At 45.3% G+C, this 25150-nt stretch overlaps 1 protein-coding gene across 1 annotated transcript in view; it reads right to left on the bottom strand.

The window, feature by feature from the left end:
- Nucleotides 1-25150, bottom strand: part of KIF6 (kinesin family member 6) — a 397162-nt gene that overhangs the window by 60807 nt on the left and 311205 nt on the right. The window contains exons 14-15 of the mRNA XM_059937468.1: nt 24521-24629; nt 15785-15840 (exon numbers count right to left, since the gene is read on the bottom strand). Coding sequence (XP_059793451.1) covers nt 15785-15840; nt 24521-24629 — 165 coding nt within the window. The remainder of the gene's footprint in view (nt 1-15784; nt 15841-24520; nt 24630-25150) is intronic.

Raw genomic sequence — 25150 nt, 5'->3', positions numbered from 1 at the left:
TTACCATTTTGCATTCTCAATGTATGAGTTCCAGTTGTTCCACATCCTTGCCAGCACTTGGTATTGTCAGTTTAAAAAAATTTTTTAAATCTATTTCAATAAAGGTATAGTGATATCTCATCATTGTTTTAATTTACCTTTCTCTAACAACTAATGATGTTGAATATCTTTGCATGTGCTCATTTGCCATCATATATCTTTGGTTTGTTTCAAGAGTTTTTTTCCTTAATTCTTGAAGCATGGTTTTAGGAGCTGCTTTAAGTCTTTGTCTGATAGTTTTTTTAAAAAAATAATATTTATTTATTTATTTTGGCTGCACTGGGTCTTACTTGCGGCACGCGGGATCTTTAGGTGCAGCATGCATGCGGGATCTAGTCCCACGACCAGGGATCGAACCCAGGCCCCTCGCATTGGGAGCTCAGAGTCTTACCCACTGGACCACCAGGGAAGTCCCTGTCTGATAGTTTTAACACTGTGCTATGTTAGGGCTGGTATTTATTTATTGTCTTTTCCCTTGTGAGTTGAGATTTTCTTGGTTCTTCTTATGCTAAGTAATTTTGGATCACATCCTGAACATTTTCAAGGTCTTGTTTAAATCCTAAGGAGACTACTGATTTTTGTTTGTTTGTCTGTTTCAGCAGACAATCAATCTGGTTAGGTTCAGGTCACAAATTCCAGTAAGCCTTCTTTGGACTGTGGTTCCAATGTTGGCTCCGTTTTCAAAGGCTCTGCAGTGCTTTTCAGATTTGTTCCATGTGTGTGCTACCCAGTGGCCAGTATGGGACTTGGGCGCTGGTCTATCTTATAGCAGGATTGTCAAAACCTTTGGCATGCTCTTTAGATCCGTGCATGCTCAGCTTGAAGGTGAGCCCTGTAAATATAAACAACTTTATGGAATTACTGTCTTGATCTCCTTCTCTCTGTGATCTACCTGACACATTATGACTTTCTGAGGCCTGGCTCCTGGACTCCTCAATGCTGCCATGAAACTCCCATGACTGTTTCTGCATCTCAGACCAAGTAGTGGGAGGACAGAGAGGAAAGAGCAGTGGGAAGTCTTCCTATGTTATTGGTACCACAGTTCCTCTGTTCAGAATGGAGGAGTCTCCTCCAACAGAGTTTTAGGCTTCTGTTTGGCTGCTGCTTCTCTGCTACTAGAAGATTCTCTGGGAGTGCCAATTTGATGGCACTTTGAATTCTGGTCTCCTTCCCTGAGTTGCCTGCTACCACTTACTTTTTGGAATTCTCAGATAGCTGCTCCATGTGTTCTGTCCATGGTTTATAGTTGCCTTCAGTAGGACAGACAGGATGGAGTGTGGTTACCTTGTCCAGAACTGGAAACTCACACTGTTTTTTTGTTTGTTTGCTTGTTTCTGTTTTGTTTTTTTAATTTTAAGACTATGTCCTTCTCACTTAGCCAGTTGTACAGTTAGGGCTGAAAAATCTCATCCATAATATTTGCTTCATTTTCTTTTTTCATCATAAGAGCAGGCATCTCTCTCCTTCACCCAGCTCATTAGCTGATCTATTTATGCTGTATTTAATTCCTTATCAAACCTCAGACATTTGTGCCTTCCTGATCCTCTGACCTACCAAGCAGGCCAATTCTCAAACACTGAATCTCTCCATTACCTGCCTTTCTGGTCCCGTGTCTAGAGCACTGTGGCTCTGCCTCATATCAAATTCATACTACAGAAATTCTAACAGCCTGGACTTGGGTGATGTATGGCAATATTTATCACATGCATGTGATGTCTTTTGTCATTCTAAATTATGTAATCTTAAGCCATTTTCATTAAACTTGGGAACGAGAAAGGAAAGGCTGTTACTGTTATTAGCTAATAGTGATTCAGAAGCTCTAATGAATGCCATAAGACAAGAAAATAAAATACTAAGTGCAAATACTGGAAAAAGATTTTTCTTTTGTGATGAATATGATTTCATTTCTAGAAAATGCAAGAAACTATAGCAAGAAAAAGCCCACTAAAATTGAAAAGAGAATTTGGTAGGATGACTGGGTATAAGAAAAATCTATTTTTTTAAACAGATTTTTTTCTATCCCAGGTAATGGAACAATATTCCATTCAAGAAAGCAGCAAAAATTATAATACTCTCAGGAAGAAATCCTACTCCTAGGACTCTATTCCAAGGATTGGCAAACTAGGGCTGGCAAGCCAGTCTGTCCTGTGGTCTGTTTTTGTATGGCTTTGGACTGTGACCTAAGAATGGTTTTTACATTTTTATAGAGTTGTAAAAAAAAAAAAAAAGAAGAATATGCAACAGAGACCATAGGAAGCCCACAAAGCCTAAAATATTTACTATCTGGTCCTTTACAGGAAAAGTTTCCATTGAAGTAAAAGGACCAGTATAAAAGAATATATGTGCATGGGTGTTTATTGCAGCACATTGTATGGCAGAAAAATGGAATAAGGAAAATACCCGTTAACTGGAAAATGATAGAAAAATATGTGACACAATCATTCTATAGAATATTATGCAACTATTAAATGGAATGAAATATAACTACCCCAGCTGATGTGGAGGGATTTTATATGTATATTCATATGTATATGAAATTCAGGATACAGTGAAAAGTAGGATGCAGAGAAATGTACATAATATGCTTTTTTAAAAAATAAATTTATTTATTTATTTATTTTATTTTTGGCTGTGTTGGGCCTTCGTTGCTGCACGTGGGCTTTCTCTAGTTGTGGTGAGCGGGGGCTACTCTTCCTTGTAGCGCGTGGGCTTCTCACTGTGGTGGCTTCTCTAGCTGCGGAGCACAGGCTCTAGGTGCGCGGGCTTCAGTAGTTGTGGCACGCGGGCTCAGTATTGTGGCTCATGGGCTCTAGAGCACAGGCTCAGTAGCTATAGCACATGGGCTTAGCTGCTCTGCAGCATGTGAGATCTTCCCAGACCAGGGCTCGAACCCGTGTCCCCTGCATTGGCAGGCAGATTCCCAACCACTGTGCCACCAGGGAAGACCCCATGATATGCTTTTTATCTCTCTCTCTCTCTTTTTTTTTTTTAAGACAAGCAACCCAATCCTTCATATAAGTATATGAATTTAATATAATTATATCGACATGGATAAGAATTTAGAAAGGCTAAAGGGGCATGAACATTTTTGGTTGGCAATGGGCAGACCTCAGAGGTTTCTGAGTGAGGAGGAATTGACTGGAGCTGTGGCTTGGGGATATTCACCTTTAGAATGCAATCTTTGCTACTAATCACCCAGAATTCTAATTTAAAGGTGGCCAACTTCCTCCCTCTCCACCAGACCCTTCTGTTCGATGGAGTTCTCTCTTTCGGAATCAGTGTCCTTGGATTCTACTTTAGCAGCTGAACAGCTTTTTGCCTTTGGCAGCAGTTTGAGTCAACCCTGACTCTGACCTCCTTCCTCTGCAGTTCATCCTCTGCCCCCAGTAGCAGCAGAAGAGAGGTACTGCCATTATTGTCCCATTGAGTGCTGACTACGGAGTCACCATCGCACCATCCGGCCTTCCAGGTGTTGGGCCCCTTTTTGCATGTGACATCACCTCTGTAATGGGAGTTAATGAAGGTTGTGTCCCAGTTACCTCACCAGGGGTGAGGTGAAGCTAGACCCTTCATGACTCCTCTCCATGACACAGCTTTTCCGTTTTACAAGACACCTCTGCAGGAATACACTGAATACGTTGTTTCACTACCTTCAAACATAGACCTGGCCTTGCTTTGGATTACAGGTGCAGGCAATTAATAAACTTTATGTCTTTGATGTCCCTTGTCTATTAAGTTTACCTGGCACTTTACCCATTTCTGTACTCATTCCTTAATTATTTGCTTTTGTCTTCCAACAAAGGGAGTACCCAAGGACCCTAGTATTTGCTAATGAGTTACCAGGTAGTGTGACATTCCAATTATTTATTAGCAGGTTTTCTAGATTTCAGTATTGCCTAAACATGTGTTAATAGGTTGTTTTGCAAAACACGATTAAGTTTTTAAAATATTCAGGCATCATTAAAGATGTCTTCAATAAAGATTAAGTTAATAAAATCAGTTTTTACCTCATTACAAAGCTTATGTTTTCAGCAGTAAGATTGCCAGATTTGTGGTCTGCTAAAAGGTTTAAACATCTGTATGCAGGAGTCATGCATTCATGTAGTGGCTAGTGGCCAAAAGACAATGATCTGCAATCATCATCATGTTCAATTTTAACCCATATATGTTTCAGTGAGATCTGTGCAGTATGACCAAAGTTATCTTGGACATCTTTGGGGCAGAGTTATGGTGAGTCAGGATTGATAACTCCCAACTTGCGGGACTTGTGGACAACTTCAAAAAAAGAGCAGACAGATTAGTCTTATCCAAGGAAATTTTTAAAAATTAGAGAGAAGCAACTGTTCTAGGGTTCTTCCAAAAATCTTAAGAGAAAATTAAAACAAGTGACAGACTGGTAGAAAACATCTGCCAAATATTCCATGGAGAAAGGCCCAATATCCAGAGGATACTAAGTGCTCCTACAAATCAAAAAGAGAAATTCAACCAACCAATGGGCAAAGGATATGAGACACATGGAAAAGCACTCACTTCCACCGGCTGTCAGTGAAATGCAAATTAAGACAATAAAGAAATACCATTTTTTGCTCTCCAACTGGCAAAGCCTGAAATGACTGATATTATGATGTAAAAGCAAGGATGCAGAGGAATGGGTACTGTCACACACTGATGCGAATATAAACTTATGAAACACTTTTGCAAAGGCAACTGGGGAGTACTCATGAAAATTAAAAATGCATATCTGCTGTTGTTCTCCCCAGTTCTACTTCTAGGCATCTACCTCAAAGGAGCACTCATGTTTGGAGTGGACTCGATCTCTTTGACTCTTAGTGGCCCAAAATCTGTGCTTAGACACACGATGGTTGGCTGCATACGTCTCTGTTTACTCCCAGTCCTTTTGGGCAACCCCAGCCCTGACCAAACATTGATACCAGACTTTGGGGAGTCCCTGTGGCACTCACTCTGGTTGCCCTGCCACTGGGCCCCCTTTCAGATTTGCTCAGGCAGCTGCCTGGGGTTGGGCTTTTGTTCATGATATGCCTGATTAGTGATGTAGCCTAGATGTGCAAGGGAGGGAGCTTCCCTGCTGCCTGAACGGCAGCCGTATACCTGCCAGAAGGGGAGCACAGAGTGCCGGCGGCTGCACGAATGTCTCTGCGTGGTGTTTCATTGCCTCCTCTGAAGGCCTGTGCTGTAACTAGCATGCCTTGCTGTGGAGCTGCACGTGTATGTTTTAGGCTTAAGTAAGTTGTGGTGCAGACCATCCATTAGAGAGCGGGGCTGGTCCACGGAGTCCTGTTACTACATGAGGCCAACACCAAACCGTGGCCATCTCCACCCAGAGCAGAACGGCCACTGCGGGGAGGGGATAGTCCCACTCTTGTGTGTGCTGTGTTTTTGAAACACGGTACTTTTCAGCAGGCGGGCTCATCAGTGATTTCAGGGTGGTAGACAGTGAACACAGCAAACCTGCTGTTTTCAGCTCTTCCCTGTACAGCATCACTGACAAAGCCCCTACTCTCATTTCCGCCTTAGCTACCATTATTCCCCCTTTTTAATCAATGTAAGAAAACGAAATACACTCTTTCTCCTTGGAAGTGAGAAAATACGGTACCAACTATCTTCCCCTGGCAAATGAGTAAGGTGAGCCCAGCTTGTGCTGCTGTTATTTAAAGACCATCTCCTTCCTTTCAGAGGGTGCCGACAGAGCCTGCAGGGACCACCCATGTACAGATACACGCCTACTGTTCCCCATCTGTGAGCTTCCTGGTTTACATAAAAGTTGGCACTTTTCTGCAGGGTTATTCTGATCTCTAGATAATAGTATCTGCTGGGAAGCTTATTTTTGAGATACTTGTATGAAAATTATCATGTCAAGAATGTATATTACTGCTGTGATGAGATTAGAATGCATCAGCTGCCTTCTGAAAATCTGAAATGACTCTCCTATGAGAAGAAATTTTATTTTAAGGCATTTCATTAAATGAAATAGGTGTTGGGAAAATTGGTTGTTTGAAAAATATTCAACTTAGAGCCTCAGCTTATACCGCATTCCACAATAAATCCCAAATGAGTTGAGTGTGAAAAATACAACAATAAAAAAAAACTATAAGAAAATTTAGGAAAGCATTAAACAAATACCAGGCAATGAACAATCCATCATTATTGCTGTTACAATGACCCTTTCTAAGTACAAAAGCACTGGAGGAAGTTGTAAAAGAAAAGATCAACGAATTTGACGAGATAAAAATAAATAAAATCCCTATATATTATAATGCACTTTACAAAGACTAGTCACTATTATTATTGGTAAAACAAAGGGACAAGGGCAAGATGCTTCCTGGAGAACCTAGAAATAAAGGAATTGATGTCGCCTTATAAGAGTTGAACTGGGGCTTCCCTGGTGGCGCAGTGGTTGGGAATCTGCCTGCCAATGCAGGGGACACGGGTTCGAGCCCTGGCCTGGGAGGATCCCACATGCCGCGAAGCAACTAAGCCCGTGCGCCACAACTACTGAGCCTGCGCATCTGGAGCCTGTGCTCCGCAACAGGAGAGGCCACGATAGTGAGAGGCCTGCGCACCGCGATGAAGAGTGGCCCCCGCTCACCGCAACTGGAGAAAGCCCTCGCACAGAAACGAAGACCCAACACAGCCAAAAATAAATAAATAAATATATATATATTTAAAAAAATGTCTATTAGCCAGAAGCAACTTCACTGGATTCCTTCTCTCCAACAATATTCCCCCACCAACAATTCCACAAATAACTATGCCTCATTATAAAAAAAAAAAAAAAAAAAAAAGAGTTGAACTGGCAAAAATCTTCACACCCGTGAGATAGAACTGAGAGAATACAAGATGTCAGTCATTGTGCCTGCTCTACCCATCCTGTTTATAAAACAGAAACCTCCCCTGTCACACCCTCTTTTGCCTAGGTGGACACTTTCTGAAACACAAGACCTCTCTTCCTCCCTGGCCACATCTGCCTGGACCAGAGGTGCATTTCTGACTCAAAGACAGCACATTCTTAAGCTCGCCATCAGCAGCTGTCCTGAAGGCCTAGAAAAGATAAATCGGGCCAGTCAAGTTCTCTTTCTCATAACTTTGAGCTAAGAAACAAGCAAATAATTAGCTTGTTACCTTGGGAACAGAGTTAAAGGATGCTTTCAGGTACAGCTGGGGCCAGAGCAGACCAAAGCCATGAGCAAGCAGGACCCAGGGTCAGCAGGGCCAGCAGGTTGCAAGAGCAGATGTGCACAGAGGTAGCAAGAGGCCCCGAGGGAGGCACGGGGAGTGTGCTGGGCTCTGGAGCCGCGCTGGCTCCCGATGACCCCCCTACCCCCACCCCGGGTCCTGGCTCTGGCTCCCGTTCCAGGTTGGAGGCCTCTCAGATCTCATGGCTGTATCTCAGGGAGATTCATCACCATGCATGCATCCTAGGCCTGAGCTAGCTCAACTGGGTTTCTATGTCTGAAAATCCAGGGGGCCAAAGTAAAACTGATTATTCCTATGACCTGAAGCAAAGTGACTTGGGGTTCACCCTCGAGAGGCAGGAGGGGGGAATATAATTATAGTTTAGTAAGTAGAAACCTAACAAATAGTTTCTATCTTTTCTGGAGAAAAGTGTATTGTGCACAGAAGAGGGGTGGTCGGGCTGGAGGCTGCCTGAATTGCTGTGGGGATATTCGCTCCCGTGGGCGGTGGACGCCTGGTGTGGCTTCACCGTGACTGTGGGAACCTATCTGTCAAAACTCTTCTCCTTGTTTTGACTCCCTTTGTGCTTGGGGATGCTTATTTACTAACCTTCCAATAACGAATCTACTTTTCTCCCTGGGAGAAGGGGCCCTGGATGGAGGCAGTTTAAGAGTTCCTGTCTATAAAAGAACATCCTCCATGGAAAATTAATAGATTGCCTCTCTGGTTTATGGTGAGTTTGATTGGCATTGGACAGCCTTCCTGAGTCCACCCAGCAAGGCCAGATCCTGGACGTTGTTTCATTCACTAAGGTAAGACCACCCTGTCAGGACTCTTGGGAGGCAGCCATCCATCTTTTTTTTTTTTTTTTTCCTGGCATTCTGACCAAATCACTGCTTCCTTCTTTATATGTGACAATTATTAGTGTTACCCCTTGCCAGTTAATATACTCCACAGCCCTCCAGCTTGCTCAAATCATTTTTTTTGTTGTTGTTGTTTGATCTCCAAAGTATGACAGCAAACATTCAATCAATTCTATGAAGACATCAGTTGTACTGGTTATGGGCTGTCACTCCAATAACTGCACGTCTTGGAATTTCAACATTCTGAATTGTTACAGAAAGGACTTTCAGAAATCTGCTTTGCTCTTTTCATCTCTATATATACTGAGTCATCTCAGAAAGGTGCCAGTCTGTCCTGCTTTTAATGATTCCTAGAATCTATATCCATTTAATTACCTTTTCTGACAAAATGTCTTTTTCACATGATCAGTTATAGTTTCAATACAACTGAAAATTATTTCTTCCTTTTTGAGTCTCCTTAAAGATGAACTACAATTCACTGATCCCTCTGTATAACATCAAGTAATACACAGTCTGTCCTCATGCAACTAGGTTTCCTTAACAGGAATCACTCTTATGCAGTTGGTTAGAGGGAGCTGAGGTCAGTGTCATACAGCAGACTCATGTGTTGACATAGGATTTTTTTCCTAGTAAATTCAAGTTTTGCATCACCAAGAAAAGGTCGTTAAACACAAAACTAGCAGAGCTGAGCCCAGCAGCGGGGGGGGGGAAGCTCAGGACGGAACACAGCCCTCTCCCCACACTCCTCCTCCTAGTCTATTGTGGTCAGTGCTCCTTCTTAGAAGGAAGCGCTTCTTCCTTGCTGAGAGGCCCTTCCCATCTTTGTATGTGTTGTTCACGCCTCCATAACTCAGCCCTCAGCCCTTCCTATATGCTCTTCTACCACGATAGCCTAATTTTGGGAAAAAAATGGATGTTTTACGTAGTGTTTCCTTATGCATTAGGAATTTAACATGTCTTTTTAATTTATATCATTATTTTTATTAGCATTACAATTGGTTTTGTTAGAGTACTAGTTATAAAATTGCATGGGTTTTGAGAGGTCTTCCCAGTCTTAATTTTTCTACAATCCCTGCTAGTTTTTTATCATGCAATTTTGCATTTATTCCGTTATAGCAGAGGCACCAGTACTTAAGCCAGTTTTTAAATTCCTTACTCACAGCTTTCTTTTTTCCAGGATAAATTACTCTAAACGTTGTAGTCTCTCACAGGAACTACTATTCATTCCTTTACAGATGCGTCTTGTTTCAAGCCACAGATCAATATCTGAAAGGTTTGCAGTGAATATGATTGTTGTCGGCCCAACATTTCTTCCTTTGGAGAAAGATACCTCTTTAATTCCCTAAAAATCGTGTTCAGCTTGTGTGGAGCAGATGGGCTAAGCCCCGAGGAGCAGGCACAGGATCTAGGACCAGTCAGTCAGAGTGTTTCATTCCCCTGGATGCAGGGACTGCTTCAGAGATGGGTGTACGACCTCAGCCAGGCCAGTCATTCCTCCCTCCAGGGACTTTTGCCAACACTGTTGGAAAAGACCCTGTTTACTGGGATTATGAATTCTATAGACCACGTAAGCCTAGAGCTTTCAGAGGCACCTTCCCACTAAATGCGGAGAGGCTATCAGAGAACCTAGTCGAGTAGCACTGAGAGATGGGAGGAGGGGAGAGAGAGAGAGGAGAGGGAGGGGGAGGATGAGGAGGGGAGAGGTTGCATGTGAAGCCAACTGTATTCCTTGGATTTCCTGGTTACATGAGACAATAAATTTCCTTTCATGCTTACAGCCAAACATCCTGGCCAATACAAGCTGAACACAGATTAATTAAATTTGTTTGATAAGAGTAATTAGAAAAATCGAACTAAATACTCTAACAGGCAAGCAGAGCTTATTATTTAAAATAAACTTGGTGGATTACTTAATAAAGCCAAAAAATCTACCTCATAACTTTTTCATCATGACTTTAGTTGCTTTTCTCTGAACCATCTCTCTTCCTGTAGAGAGGCAGAGCTCCCGAGGAAACACAGCGCACCTGGAAATGCTGGGCAGAGCGAAAGGGGGACGTCTCGACTTTCGTATTTCTTACTTTTGAGAACATAGTATTTTTTCACTTTATGGTGACATATTTTTATTTTGTGGTCCCTGATGATTTCTATGCCTGCCCTTAATCAGGCTTTCTCTAGTCCAATTTATTGGTGCTGGTTTTGGTACTTAAGCATAAGCACTTCATTACACCCATTCCTACTAAACCTCATCTAAGTTTATGCTTTGAATTCTCTCATGTTTTCTGAAGCATCAGTAAACCCACTGAGCTGGAACTGTGTAGAGCCTGAAAATACAACCCCTCTATTCTATTTTCCAAACCACTGAAAATGATAGTTGAAATGTGGGACACTGAATCCTACCAGGGACGCTGCAAGCCCGCAGTGTACCTTTCTGCAAATTGGAAAAAGGCGCCTCTTCCCAGGGCAGATACAACTGTGGGCCAGTGCACATGGGATGGAGAGCAAGGGTAGGCTGGGTGTCAGACCCCACTCACGCCTGCAACTGAGCCCCATTGGGCAAAAGGTGACCTATCTTTAATCATGTTACAAAGATCCTTTTCATCTTCTTGGGCTATGTGTGCATGAGCTAGGGTCTAGTGTGAGCCTTTTGTTGGGCACATCAGATAAAGGGCAGAGATTCAGGAAAACTGAGCAACAGCTTAGTGAAATGTTAAACTCAGAAAAAAACTTCAGAGTCAGATAAATCTGAATTTATGGGGATAGTATACTGTATTTAAAAGTTTTGGAGTTGGACAGAAATGGACTTTGACTCCAGCTTGGCCATTTAGTAGGCCACCTCCCTGAAACTCCGTTTTTAAAAAATCTGCAAAATAATGATAATATTATATTTCATAGAATCTAGACTACATCAATTGTAAGACCCTGTCTCATTACAGAGGTTTTTAAAATGAAAAAATGGCCAAGTGGATGGTCAAATGTTTCCTGACTTCAGAGGTGTTAAGACTGTAAAAATTGTGTATTTTAGACTCTATGACATATGGTAATATCCACTTTAGAGGTAATGACTCTTCTCTGTAAGGATTAAATTAGATAATGCGCTTGTCAATTTCTTGACACGGCCCAGAGTCAGTGCTCAATGAAGCTGCTGGGGGTGTGATGGTTATTCGGAGTTGGTGACAAATGGTAACAAAAGGATAGACTTGATAGAGGTCTTCACAGCCTAGCAAGACAATCTGGATATAGTCTTTCCTTTAGGCCAGGGTGAGATACTAGAAGCCAATATGCACGAGGTAGGTCTAGAAGTAAACCTCAGTGGAAGATGAAAGTACAGAAAATGCACAACGGAAAATAGTCCTATGTATTCTGCTGATGGAGACCCAGATCTGAGTAATGATTTTCCCAAATCCCAAATGTTCAGGAGAAACATTTTTAAAAAGGGTACTGTTCAAATGGTGGGTTGGGGGTCCTTCTTTGAATGTGGAGTAGGAGAAAGAAAACTTCCAGAGGGCTTCCCTGGTGGCACAGTGGTTGAGAGTCTGCCTGCCAATGCAGGGGACACGGGTTCGAGCCCTGGTCTGGGAAGATCCCACATGCCACGGAGCAGCTAGGCCCGTGAGCCACAGCTACTGAGCCTGCGTGTCTGGAGCTTGTGCCCCGCAACAAGAGAGGCCGCGATAGTGAGAGGCCCGCGCACCGCGATGAAGAGTGGCCCCCGCTTGCCGCAACTAGAGAAAGTCCTTGCACAGAAACGAAGACCCAACACAGCCAAAAATTAATAAATAAATAAATAAATAATAATAATAAAAAAGAAAACTTCCAGAATGTTCCGTTAGCTTTTCTAGCGTTTCCTGCTCTCTGACGGCTACTTCTATTACATTGCCTGAGATTTCTGAAGTGATCACTGATTGGCTCCCCGGTGAAAACCTTTCTGTGCAGCCACCTGTGATGGGCATTTTCCTTTAGGCCTGGAGGGGTCTGTGGAGGGCGAAGAGGTGCCCAGACGTGTCAGTCAGACTCTTTCACCTGCCTCCACAGCAGCTGGTTCCTGGACTGATCGAGGGTGGGCCTCAAGCCAAAGAACAGCCATTCATTGTCCTTTGTTGCCAAAGACAATTCTGCCAGGGGTAGCTCACTGATATAGAAAAACCAACGCCAGGATTTTAATAAGTGAAAAATGGCCTGGTTTATGCCGCTGCTTTGGAAGCCGTCTATTTCTTTCCCTACAGTTTGGGCTTTAATGGCATTTTTAGAGATATGATGAATGGAGGTGGGTATACATGAATGTGTTCAAAACACAGCCCCATGTGATGGAAAGCAGCCTAAATGCTATTGTGTATGGGACAGGCAAATGCAATGAAAATGGCTCTCCTTTTTGAAACAAAGAAAGACACTGTTATTTTTTGGGGAGATCCTAAGTTGGTTATTTCTTCCATTTCTGATTTCAACTTGTTTCAACATCAGGACTGATGTAAATGGTGTACAGAGAAGGACAAAAAAGGAGTTTGTGGCAAGAGTTTAATCTACCTAGTTTGGGTTGGCTTGTTATAAGAAAAGGAAATAATATGGAAGTTTCGGTTGACTGATTATGCCATGTAAAAATTAGATATTATGTGGTCACTCCTGAATGAATAGCCTTTAGGGATTTTTAAGAATGAAATTCAAGTGGCAGCTCGAGATCACGATGTCAGAGAAAAAGCAAATTGCCTGAGAAGAGACAGTGGCAACCTGAACTCTAAGCATGTGGGCTGGCTGATGTGCAGATCACAAGCACAGCTTCCATTTCCGCTCGGCAGGCCAATTACATGTGCACCCCCCAGCATCTCACTCCTGCCCCGGGGCCCAGAGGCAGGATGTGGCTCAGTTTGGGAGGGGAGCTGAGTCATCATCCCACGCAAGTCATGGTACATCTGTGCCACGCTCCCACCTCCTGACTCTTAGATTAATTAAAGGACTTGTAGGGGAATGGAAATTCCACTTGATTTAATTTCCCCCTAGGAAAAATGCACTCAGTAATGTCATAAATCTCTTGAAACCAGTTTCCTTCAAGGTTGCCTTGGAAATTTTAAATATGTGTACAAGTTCCACCTTGTACTTCCTTAATCTTAACCTTGTGTCTGAGATGCAGTGGTGGAGGGGCTACTCCCTGTGGTCAAGCACTGTGAGGGGCTTGTTGAGTAATGGGGCTGAGTCTCAGCGATCCACTGACCTGGGCCCTCCTTGGATCAAGAGCACATTTGAAAGATGCTTGGCCAGGAGATGGGTCTTAGTCTACTATTTGCATAGAATGAAGTAAGAGTAACACTGGTTTTATTAGCACCACTGAACTAGCAGCCACTTTCTCGTTAGCAATAAATGTTTGAATTTTAACACTGGTATGAGCCCTACTTATTATTATCTAGAAAACAGAAAAGTCTACTTGCCCAGGGCTTCTTCTAGTATATCTGGACTCTTTGTGTGTAAATTACAGACACCTTCTCTGGAAGATCAATTACATCCCTCAGACCCCGGGCCCCTGCCTCTTGGGCAGCTTGTAGGGCAGTCTCCAATTTGCCTAATCTCAAGAATGTGGCAAACTGGATTCATCAATGTATGTTTTCGCACCAAAATTATGGTGAACTTAGAATTATTTGTGACAACAACTCATTGTATTCAGAGAGAAACACTAAGTGTATTAGTATAGGCCACTGGTGCCTTCCATAATTAGCATAGTTCATTAGTGTTGGAACAGTTTCATTTTGGTTTAGAGAGTTAGATATTTTTCAGGAGCAAAACTTTATTATCACTTTCTGGGCAGAAACTGTTTATAAAAGGTCCTTCCTTCTTGTCTCCCCAGGGATGCAAACAGACCGTTAGGAACTTCCAGTCAGACAATTCTGACAAGCCGGCTCTGGATCCACTTAAGCCTGCTTCCCCTTCCCTCGCTATTGGTTTGGGTCACTGACCCCTTTGAGAATCAGATAAACTATGGATATTATCTCTAGAAAAGTGCTCCTGACCCCCAATTTTTTTTTCATGCAGTATTAGGAGTTTTGAGAATTCACGCCAAGAAAGGAGTTTTACATAGGATTTTAAGAGAGACCAATTACACTGAAGTAGTTATCAAAATTTAAAAAAATTTTGTGATATAGAAATATCTATGTGCTTTTATATAAATGCATTAAATAACAAGATCTGGGGCTTCCCTGGTGGCGCAGTGGTTGAGAATCTGCCTGTCAATGCAGGGGACACGGGTTCGAGCCCTGGTCCGGGAAGATCCCACATGCCGCGGAGCAGCTGGGCCCGTGAGCCACAATTACTGAGCCTGCGCGTTTGGAGCCTGTGCTCCGCAACAGGAGAGGCTGCGATAGTGAGAGGCCTGCGCACTGCGATGAAGAGTGGCCCCCGCTTGCCGCAACTAGAGAAAGCCCTCGCACAGAAATGAAGACCCAACACAGCCATAAATAAATAAATAAATAAATAAAATTAAAAAAAAGAAATAACAAGATCTACTGGTGAGTCTAATAACTCCTGTAATTTTGAAGTACTGATGAGTATAAAAGATATTTTATGATGTCTTGCTAACTGTGCTGTGAAATGAAAATGTCTGTGATTTCCGCTGTGACAGGTGCTGCTACTTCTACTGTGGCCTGCTGCCGACATTCATCATTGGAGGGAGTGCTAAACTGCAGTTAGAGGTTAGTGAAAATAAAGATGCATTTTTCCTCCATCCAAGATCCTCGACCTTAAGTCAAGAATCTCTGAGACTCTGGAGATTCTTGGCCTGGTACTGGGCATGGCTCAGGGCTTGGCGGCCTCAACTCTTTCCGCTCAGGCCACAGAAGAGAACGTGGGGCTCCCTGTTTCCCTAACTGAAGTGACCTGAGGCTATTGTGAGCTTCCATATTCTGTAGGAAAAGCCAAAAGGCACATGCATAGTGGCTTCCGTCCTGTCCTCACTTACGAGAGGAGAAAGGTGAGGACAAGGGGGACACAGGGAGTCAGCTGTGACCAGGTAACTCCTGCTTTCCCTAGCACAGAGACGAAGCCACAGGGAAGTTGCAGCTTCATGAAGCTGCCCCAGCCTGGGAGATGGGTCACCGTGTGTCTTCTAGCCTGGTGTGAAAGAAGCATTTTCCTCTCACTTTGACAAAGATCTGAGGCATACTATTTTCGAGTTTGCCTGTTGCCTTAAGCTCACGGGTCCAGGGATGCTCACTTAAGTGGGGGAGCCCGGCTGGGCAGCCTGTGCCCTGGGAAGGCACAGTGACTCACTCTGTCCTCTCATCCTCCAGGCGGCTTACTGAAATGGTGCTGAAAATTGCGCACCTGGGCCAAAAACAATAAGTATAAGCTCTGGGAGGTGTAAAAGTGTTCCATGGCACTTGAAAATGAGAAATGTCACTATAATTGTACAGTTATGACCGGTTGGGCTATTGCTGGAAAACACCAGGAAAAGCAAAACTTTCTCATTAGGATGCTAGAGCTCAAGGCTGTGTGAGGACGAAAAGTTCAAGTTCTAGACAAAAGAAAGTGCTTTCCCTGATGGATGGTAGGAGAGATGACAAACTTCCAAGGAGAGGTGCTCTCAAAGCGGCTTCCTTGGCAGGGACCTCTTGAAACTCATCCTCACAGCTATTTGGAAGCACATCATGACCTGATTTTCACCAGGAAAATGGCCTGTGAAAGAGGCTCACAGAATATCATCTGCTTACCAATTTTACTTCTTGCTTCATTTATACTTTCTCCCAGGGCCTTTGCTTCGGAAAATCTGGAGGAAAAAAAAAAAAGAAATGAGAGCTTAACCTTTTCTGTTCATCCCAAATTATGTTTTAAAAATAAGAGCTTTCCGAGAGGTCTCTAAAATATTATAAAGCTTTATCGAAAGACATAAAAGAAAATTTAAATGAATGAAATATATTAGGCTTAAAAGTAGAGATAAAATTTGTATTAATTACTGGTATCGTGAATTTTTACTCCTCTCTCCAGCATAGAACTTCATTCTCATAGTCTCTAATTTATGTAGATTTATCAAATCTACTTTTGATTCCTAGTATTTTATGATACAAGGGAACCAGAGTAAAGCACGGCTGTAAGCCTTCTGTACTGTGTGCTCTATTAATCACAGTGCCAAGATCTTAGAGTCAAAGAATACTTAAAGAACATTTTTTTTTTCTTATCCTTTTTTTTTTCTGACCAGCAAACTATGGCTGGTCATGATGTGGACCCATCCCATCACCAGTTTCTGTAAATCAAGTAGTATGGGACACAACCATACCGATTCGTTTGTTTATTGTCTAAGGCTGCTCTCATGCTGCAAAGGCAGGGTCGAGTGGCTGGGACAGAGACTATAGGGCCTGCAGAGCTGAAAATATTTGCTATCTGGCTTTTTCCAGAAAGAGTTTGCTTACTCCTGTTATAGACGATGTTCAATCACATTTTGGAAATATAAAAACAAGAAGAAAAAATCCCTAATTATCCCCTAGCCAGAAATAAGCTCATTTTGAGATCCATCCAGTCTTCTTTCTGGCCAGTTTTTACAGAGTTAAGATCATACCATATATATGATTTTTGTGCTTTGGTTTTTTTGTTTTTACTTCGCATTATTAGTCCTTCCCTATGTTATCAGAAACTTCTCCACTATCTTAGATTGCTGCCCACTAGTGCACCAGATGCTGTGTTGAGTTTACTTAATGACTCCTATTTTCTAACAGGTATTCCTGAGATGCCCCCTGAGAGCCCAACCTCGTGCTGGAGAAGTGTAGGAAATGGCCTCTGTAAAAACCATGCCATCCAGGCCCCTACACACCGCAGGCCCTTATGAAATGTCAATGCCCCATCCCCAAATCTTTCTGGATCCCAGTAACTCTCAGATGTCGCATTGTTTCATCCATAAACACTTTAGTCGAGCAGGAGTTTGTTAGAGGAAGTGGGGAGAAGAGGGCATTCCAGGCAGGAGAACAACATAAGCGAAGGCCAGAGTGCCCCGAAGCCTCCAGGCTCGGTGGAAAAGAGGCGTGAATGATGTCACTGCTATTTTCCGAATGTGTCTGCTGGGCCTGAGATTGCAGACAGATGTTTCCAGGCAAGGGGACTAAATTTTCTCTTAGTGTTCGGTTTCTTGGGACTCCACCTCTGCCTCCTTATTAAGCGTGTTCAGGCTCATCACAGATGACATATGTCCTTTCCTCAGCTAGTGCCTGTCACCTTCCAGAGAGAAGTGCAATCCCATTTGATGCCATGAAGACTGAATTCAGCTCAGCAAACATTCATATCATGTGTAGATCACTGTGCTGGGCTCTGTGGGCTCATTCTGGCCTCTGTCCCCTGGGCAGACAGACTCTGAGGTCTGGTCCGGGCCACTCAGATGAGGACTATCTTCATACGAAGTTCTGCCAAGTGCGGGGCTCTAATTGTTTGGTGGTCGCTGCGTCCATCCCCAATACCTAGGATTTCATGGGGTTTGATAGTCCTCCATTGCTCAATGAGTGGCCCCTCTTATTGCCTGTTCCAGAGAGTTCTGGAAGCTTTAGATTCTTGGGAATGAGGAAAACACGAGAGCAGGGCTGCAAAGCTGCTGAAAGGCATGTCAATGCTGGAGGAAACCAGAGTAGAGCTGGAGGAGGGAAGATCCTGCAGGCAGAATGGGCCATTTCCGCAGCAGCCCGGCTCAGAGAAGCTCCCACAGGCCTGGAAGGGAGCTCCCCAGCCTGGGCGGTGCCCACGTGTGCCTTGAGGGGGCACGGCGAGGAGCTACTTAGTGCTGCGGTCGACCGTCTCCAAAGAGCCGCCCCACACCGGGGCTGGTGGACACCACCGGGAACCACGAGCTGTTCCATGCTCTCCTCTGAAGCCCAGCGCGAGCTAAAAAGGACTTTCCCACTGAAGAGGTGCGGGCTGAGGGCCGTCCTGTCTCCGCCAGACCATTTTCCCTTCAGGCTGCAGTTGTCACTGCTCCAGACCACCCCACCCACATGTTTTCCTGATCTCCGGTTGTCAAGACCAACTCTTGCCTAAGGAAGCCTAGCCCTGAGGGGGAAGGAGGGGAGTAAGGGATGGCAGGAGAGATGAGAAAGAAGGTGGCCCCCGCACCTCTGCTCTGTTCCTCCTGGGTCCCTGCACCTCCACACCTCCCAGCCCACGTCTCCCTCAGCCCCGCCCCCTCGCCTTCCTCCCGCCCCAGCCCTCGTTCTGATCTTCCCTCGGGGAGCCTCCGGACTCCTGAGCTTCTAAAAGGGGCACATTGCCATTAGGGATGTGGTCCAGGTGGTTGAACCTGTGCCGACTTTCCCCAGGGGTGCCGCCCTCCTGGACAATATCTGAGACTGCTGGGAGGAGGCTGGTGCCCGGGAGCCGCTGAGACTCAACCACTACCACCTGTGAGCCCCTGAGGGTCTCCTACTCCCGGTGCCAAAACATTCCTATCGGGGAATCTCTGCGTGGCTCCACCTGAGGAGCGTATGGTGCTGGGGGCAGTTCCGGAGTGGGGCCCGGCAGACTGCTCTGCTCCCCCCTGTCTGCACAGAGAAAGCTCTACCTGGGGGCGAGGCCTGGGTTTGGAAGGGAGAAGGAACGCAGCGCTCTGGCTGTTCCTTCACAAGCCTGGCTCCCCGTGACATCCAGCCCTCACCCACCCAACGGCACCCGCTGTGCGCCAGGCTCTGTCCACAGAGTAGAAACAATTCTCTCCCGTTGGCTTCCACGTTACATCACCCACCTCCGTTTTTTGCCCTCTCTCCCTGGCTGCTGCTTCTCAGTCTCCTGTTCAGGCTTTTCTTCTGCAGCCTGTTCCTTAGATGTTGGTAATGGTCAGGGTTTAGTCTTAGACCCTCTCCTCAAGCTACCTCTTCTCTCTGGGCATTCTGTTCATTCCACTCTAGGCAGTGCCTTCCTCGGTCACCTCTACGGACACCTCCCAGATCTCCCCTCTCGGCCCTGCTTTATTTCCTGACCCACTATCCAATTGCCCATTTGATGCCCTGCAGATAATTAAAACCCATGGGATCTAGAGCAGAACTGATGCCCTTCCCTGAAGACCCCTCTGCCTTCCTCCCATCCTTTCTCCTCTCGCTGCACAGCACCCACTCACCCAGGTGCTCATGCCAGTAACCTGCACACCATCCTCTGCCCTGCTCTCCATTAGATCCTTCACTCCGCCCTGGAGTCTCGCCCATTCTATGTCCTCAGTACCTATCCTGACGTCCCACTGAGCTTCACCCTACTCCACCTGCCTTGGGAAGGAGCTGTCGCTCTCCCCCAGACCACTTCAACGACTGCTTGCTCAGCTCCCTGCATTCATGCTGCCTGCCTTTGGGCTATTTCCTACCTTTCAGTCTTTCCTGTCTTCTGGTCTAGGGTGATTAACTTAATATGCTGATTATTCATAGAGTGAACAAACATCCAATTTTCTTCCCCATCAGAGAGAAAGACCGTATGTCTGTATAGTCTGTATCTATGCCCTTTCTTTCCTCTGTTGACTTGTCCCTGACATGGTACTTTGGCTGCCTCTGTTATATTGTGATGAAGATCCACCTTTCATTTCCTTTACACTTTTCAAAAATACCGAAATAGAAAATTTCATCCCATTTCCCCATCAAGATGGCTGCCCTCTTGTCTCCCATTGAGCGGTTCCTTCCCTGACTCTCAGGAAGCCACTGCTGCATTCACCTACTTCTAGGAAGCAGTTCTCACACAGTTTTCTTGGCTGCTAAGATTTCTCAAAGTCGATTTCAAATTGTCATTCTCAAGCCAAAAAGCAGTGTTTTTGAGTACCATTTCTGTGGCCAGCACTGCTTTAAAAAACTGTGGGAGGCTTAGAAGATTCTAATCTAATCTCTGCTCTCAGAGTTCATAATTATTGTTCAAGACAAAGTGTAAATACAAAAAACAAATGGCAAAATAATAAAGGTTAAAACTAGAGTCTAATAGGAACCAGGGAACTCCTATTTGTCATGGACGTTATTTCCAGATGGTTCCACGAGATTTCTCGCCACTCTTGGTCCAGTTTTCCCATTGGCGTTAGATTGCTGTTCTATTCTCTATCTGAAGGATCCAACTGAGCGAAGGGGTGTTTTTCTTGGTTTAGTTCACATTATCAACGCCTTCGTTTCCAATTGCAGCTAATCTCCCCATTTATTTATTCTTTTGTTACTTAATGGGACTCAGTGACAGGGGATTCAGTTTGCATGAAAGATCTGCCACAATAGAAAGTTAGCTGTGTGGTGCCCGGGCACTGGAATTTGCCGAGCATGGGGTTTCCAGCCTCTCTTCATATTATTATATACTATGAGGATGAGTCATGCCTGAAAAATGTAGTGATTTTCAACCGTACTTCTAGTTGAATTGTCTTCTATTGAAAAATCCGGCTTAAGAATTGGCTCACGTGCTCTAGTTCACCGAAGGGTAAATATCCCATTAATGTGCCAACATCTTGTTTCTGTTGTCACAGGCAGGCAGCACAACTTTCCCCAGACTGGGGGCACAGCTGAGATGTGCTAGAAGTTCCCTGTGGGGTAGCAAAGGGTGCCGGCAAGAAGGGGAAGAAATCGCTCCTACTAAGTAACACTTAAGTCTGAGCCATTGATGGTCCCCTCCTGCATCTATGCATCAGCCTTGCACTCTGAGGGAGCTGAGGGAATTCAAAGGGATCTGGGCCACCAATAGTCCCTATATTTGAGCTTAGAAGCTACTTGCCATTGGCTAACAAGGCTGAGCTGCACCAAGGTTCGTGTGTGGGGTCCTAAATCCCTTTTTCGTGAACTTTTCCAATAGGACGGCTCAACACCTGAGCCATCGCATGGCAGAGTTATTTGACGCGAGAAGCAGGGAATAAAGTGGGAGGCCAGGCCCGTGGGTCTTGGTGGCTGAGGATTATCAGAAAGGTAAGACTTTCTAAGAGGAAGTCTGCTACAAGTAGGGTTAGGGAACAGCAATTTAATGCCGCCCTGAGGAACACCCCTCTGGCACATGTCTGTATTCCCAGGACCGGTCAGTCCTCCCATAGATGGTCCACGTGGTGCTCCTGGTCACTAGAGGGAATGGGAGCAAATCTGTGGAAGGGATCAGGGTTACTGCAGACCATTTCCTAAAGGGAGGCATGGAAGTCAGGCTTTATTTTGATGTCTGCTATTGGAGCACTGGTTGTAGTTATTTGTTTTCATATAAAAACATTTCTCTTTGTCCTCTGCCATCGCAGTTATGAGCATGTAATATCTGATAATTGAATACTCTCCGTGAATGCAAAAAAGGTTCCAATCCTGAGAAGAGGGTAGGTCATGGCTTACTCTCCCCAGTACCAAATATTCCTTTAATAATTGGTAACATTGAACAGATGTAGACATTTTAAAAATGTGGGCTGGCCTCCTGACTTTTCATTTGATTTTAAAAGACTGATTTACTGCTGGGAAAACCTCTTCTCAGAGGAGAGCTTTGTGTGAATTTCATTAATTCCTTTGCTTTATGGCCACAAGGAAGATGGGACCACCATTATTACCAGCCCATCCTGTGTGATTTAGATGTATTTGAACCCCAAAGCACATCTGTCCCGTGGGCTGTCAGAACTCTACTATTCTACTAGAGTTAAGTGAGCTCTGGTTGGAAGCCCACAACATCCTCATCCCTGCCATCCCCTCAACCCATCCCCTGCTGGAAAAAGACTTAAACTCAAGGGTACAAGCCCGATTCTGGAGCCATGCCAATCTAGAACAAGGAAGACGATGTATTATGTTCTTCCTAAGTCAGTGGTTCTTCAACCTGAACGTGCAGAGGAGTCGCCTGGTAACTGGTATAACCTGTGGAGTTTTGAGGCTTTCCTGCAGAGGTTCTGGGTCTCAAGGTCTCTGGACAAGGTCTCTGTCTGGCCAGTGGTTTTCAAAATTGGTGGCATGTTGGAATCCTGAAACAAATGGATTTTCAGGCTCTACCTAATTCAGTGAGAATATCTGGGGAGTCAGGCCCAGGCTCTGGTAGCTTTTACAAGCTCCACGGGTCATTTTACTGTGAAGCAAGGGTTACGAGGCGCCATATCATATAAGCTATGAAGCCTGAGGTGTGGACACAGCTGAGAGCTCCTCAGAAGTCACTGGACGAGGCAGCTGTCATCCAGCTTCATATGCTTGTCTCCAGATGAACAAGGTGCCCTGCTTCAACACGTCCAACTGACTCTGCTGAAAATACATGGCTTGCACCAGGGAGAAGCACTGGAAAGTTTGTGAAACCCCTGGATTCACAGGCTAAAGTTTGTGTGGATGTGCATATTCCATTTCTCTGGGGACAGAGTCTTCAGCTTTCCCTAGATTCACTTTATCTTCTCCCCACCCCCTTGTTTTATTCATCTATCGCTCATATCCCATGTTGGGCTCCCATTCTGCTCCCCTCAGAGGCAGCCATTCTTATGGTCAAAGTAGGTTAAAGTATACTTTTTTGTTCAGCTGTTTCTCTTTGCTTTGTGTGCATCTGTTTATAATTTACATAAATTGTGTGTTCTTACTTAGTGTTGTCCTTGTTGGTATGTGTGCATTAACCCATCTCCCACCTGCCACATCCGACTCCCCAACACGCAGCCTGCAGAGAGCTCCCCAGCATTCTACCTCTTGACTTCCCCAGGGATGACGCCCACAGGTCTCCAATGCTCCTCGGCCACAAACAGAGCTGCTGTAAACATCCTTGTGTATGTCCCCTCCTGAATCCGTGAGAACCTCTCGGGAGATACAGTCGGCCCTCTGGATCCGTAGGCGGAACCTGTGGATTTGGACGCCCGACTGTACTACCCATTTTATATAAGGGACTTGAGCCCGAGCCAATTTTGGTATCTATGGGGGGTCCTGAAACCAATCCCCATAGATACTGAGGCATGATGGCTGTAAACCCAGGAGGGGAACTGCTGGGTCACAGGGGGTGCAGACACCTCTTTGGTTAGGAGGGCTGCACTGTGCCCCAGAGGGCTGCTCCGGCCTTCACTGAATTCCTAAAGTGATCTGGGATCCACGCCCCCCAAGTGCAAACGTCACTGGTCAACGGGCCGGGCTGGGCCCTTAGTGCAGCTTGCCTTTCCTTTTTCTTTTTCCCCACTTCTCCTTCCACTTCTAAATGTATCAGCGTCAGCCCATCTTGCTGTGTTTTTCTATTCAGGCTTCCTTCCAGGTTCCCCTCCCTCTGACATTTCCTACCGCCCGGCTCCCTGGAGCCTTGCTGGGTCAGTGTTTCCCTTGTTTTTCTCTCTCTCGCTCTCTCTCTCCCCCCGACTGGCTTGCTTCTGCCTGAGGCCTACAATCTTGCCCAACTCTTTCCCCTTCTGAAACCATCTCCCCTTCTCCTCAGGCCACTTCCCTTTTTCTTTTACAAATGTCTCCCACCTCTCACGGGCTTTCTGAACACATTGCTCGCCCTCTCTCCTTTGCTCAATTCCTTCTCACTTGCCCCTTCCCTCCCAGCGCCCAACCCACGCTCTTCCAGCTGTCAGCTCCCCATGCACTTGCCTGCTGCCTCCTGCTTGTTTCTTTGGAGCATCTGACACCCCCGACAACACGCTTCTGGGAGCCGTCTCCCCTCTTGGCTCTCAGGCAGGTCTTTCCTGCTGGCTCTTCCCCTCTTCTCAGTCTCCCTCATGGCCTCCTCCCTACCCCCCCCACCCCTTTCCTTGAAAGCTTTCCCTGTGGTTCTACCCTCCAGGCCCTTGTACTTCCATATGTTTTCCTGAGAGAGCTCATCCCCTTCTCATGCTTCCTTGAAACATTTATAAACATATGACTCTCAAACCTGGATCTCATTTTAATTCAACAAATAGTTTTTGAAAATGTACTGTGTGCTGAGATGCAGAGTCATATGTGACATTTGAGAGTTTGCAGTCTAGAACTCTAGTTTTTGAACTCTAGAGCCACACGTCCAGTTTGAGGACATGCGTCGAATTCATGGATTAGTTGAAACAAATGATGTACCTCTAAGTTTTTTCTAAAGGGTCCAGAACACAGGCTTGCTGGACAACCTGTCAGCAGATGGTGTAGCCTGCTCTGCTTCCGGCCTGGGGAACACACCAGAGGTGTCCGGGTCACAGGATGTGCATGTGAATACTTCCTTTGACCAAGAAGTACAGGACGGCTTTCCTGAGCAGCCGGAGGGCCTAGAGTTCTAAGATGTATCATTTGGTCTGTAAACACTTCTTTCCTTTGCCTTTGGAGCAGTGAAATAGCAATAGAGTCCCAGGCTGATGAGAATTAATGTGGGATGTGAGAATTGTATACCATTGTGGCTGTCAGTCACAGCCCTGCTCTAACGTTGCTTACCCAGAGGTACTGGGATGATGAGGCTTAACGTATGGGAGGGAAGTGCACCAGGCTGGATGTCATTCAATGTGAAACTGCACACACCTTATGCCTTTCTTTCAGAAATCAAGTTTTCTCTAGGCTGGCCCAGCTACGCTTTGGAGGACCAGCTGCTCTCCATGCCAGCCTTACCTCTGCTTCAGAATCTGTTTGTTGTCTTCGATGGTGACGCTGTCAGCATGGTCCCTCTTGAAAATTTCAAAAGCCTCCTGGCGTCCTAATGACATTTCCTCTCTCATCCCTGTTTGGAGACACGGGGAAATGGCCTCAGTCAGAGCATCAGGATCCCATTAATTTCACTGTCACTTTAGTCAGACTGCAAAGCCAAAGAGGCCCACAGCAGAGAGGCTCCTGACCAGACAGGTGACCCCAGGCTCTTCCAGCTGGCCGACGCCAGCCGCGGAGGAGGCCCTTTCAGTGACACCCGCCGCGCCCTGTGGGCCTGAGCCTGGGCATCCACGTGACTCGTGGGGGGTGGAGTTTGGAATGTCTGGTCAGAGGAAATGAAAACCAGAGCGCCAAGCCCTGGATGTCCGGGGACATCTGCAAAAGCACTTTCTGCCATCACTCAGGGCCACATTTCTGCCCATTTTCCTGTTATGCTCCATTTTGGTTTTCTGTGAAATTTCACCCTGAATTTCCAGGCATGTAGTTAAAAGAAGTATAATCCCAACTCAAAGATTTAGAGTCTAGAAAATTCTGCCCTTAGTCTCCATAGGATGACTCATCCTCGTTACCTGTGTCTAGTGAGAGGCCCCAGTT

The sequence above is a fragment of the Balaenoptera ricei genome, chromosome 11, assembly GCF_028023285.1.
Source record: "Balaenoptera ricei isolate mBalRic1 chromosome 11, mBalRic1.hap2, whole genome shotgun sequence".
NCBI lineage: Eukaryota > Metazoa > Chordata > Mammalia > Artiodactyla > Balaenopteridae > Balaenoptera > Balaenoptera ricei.
This window is presented reverse-complemented; position numbering and strand designations above follow the sequence as displayed.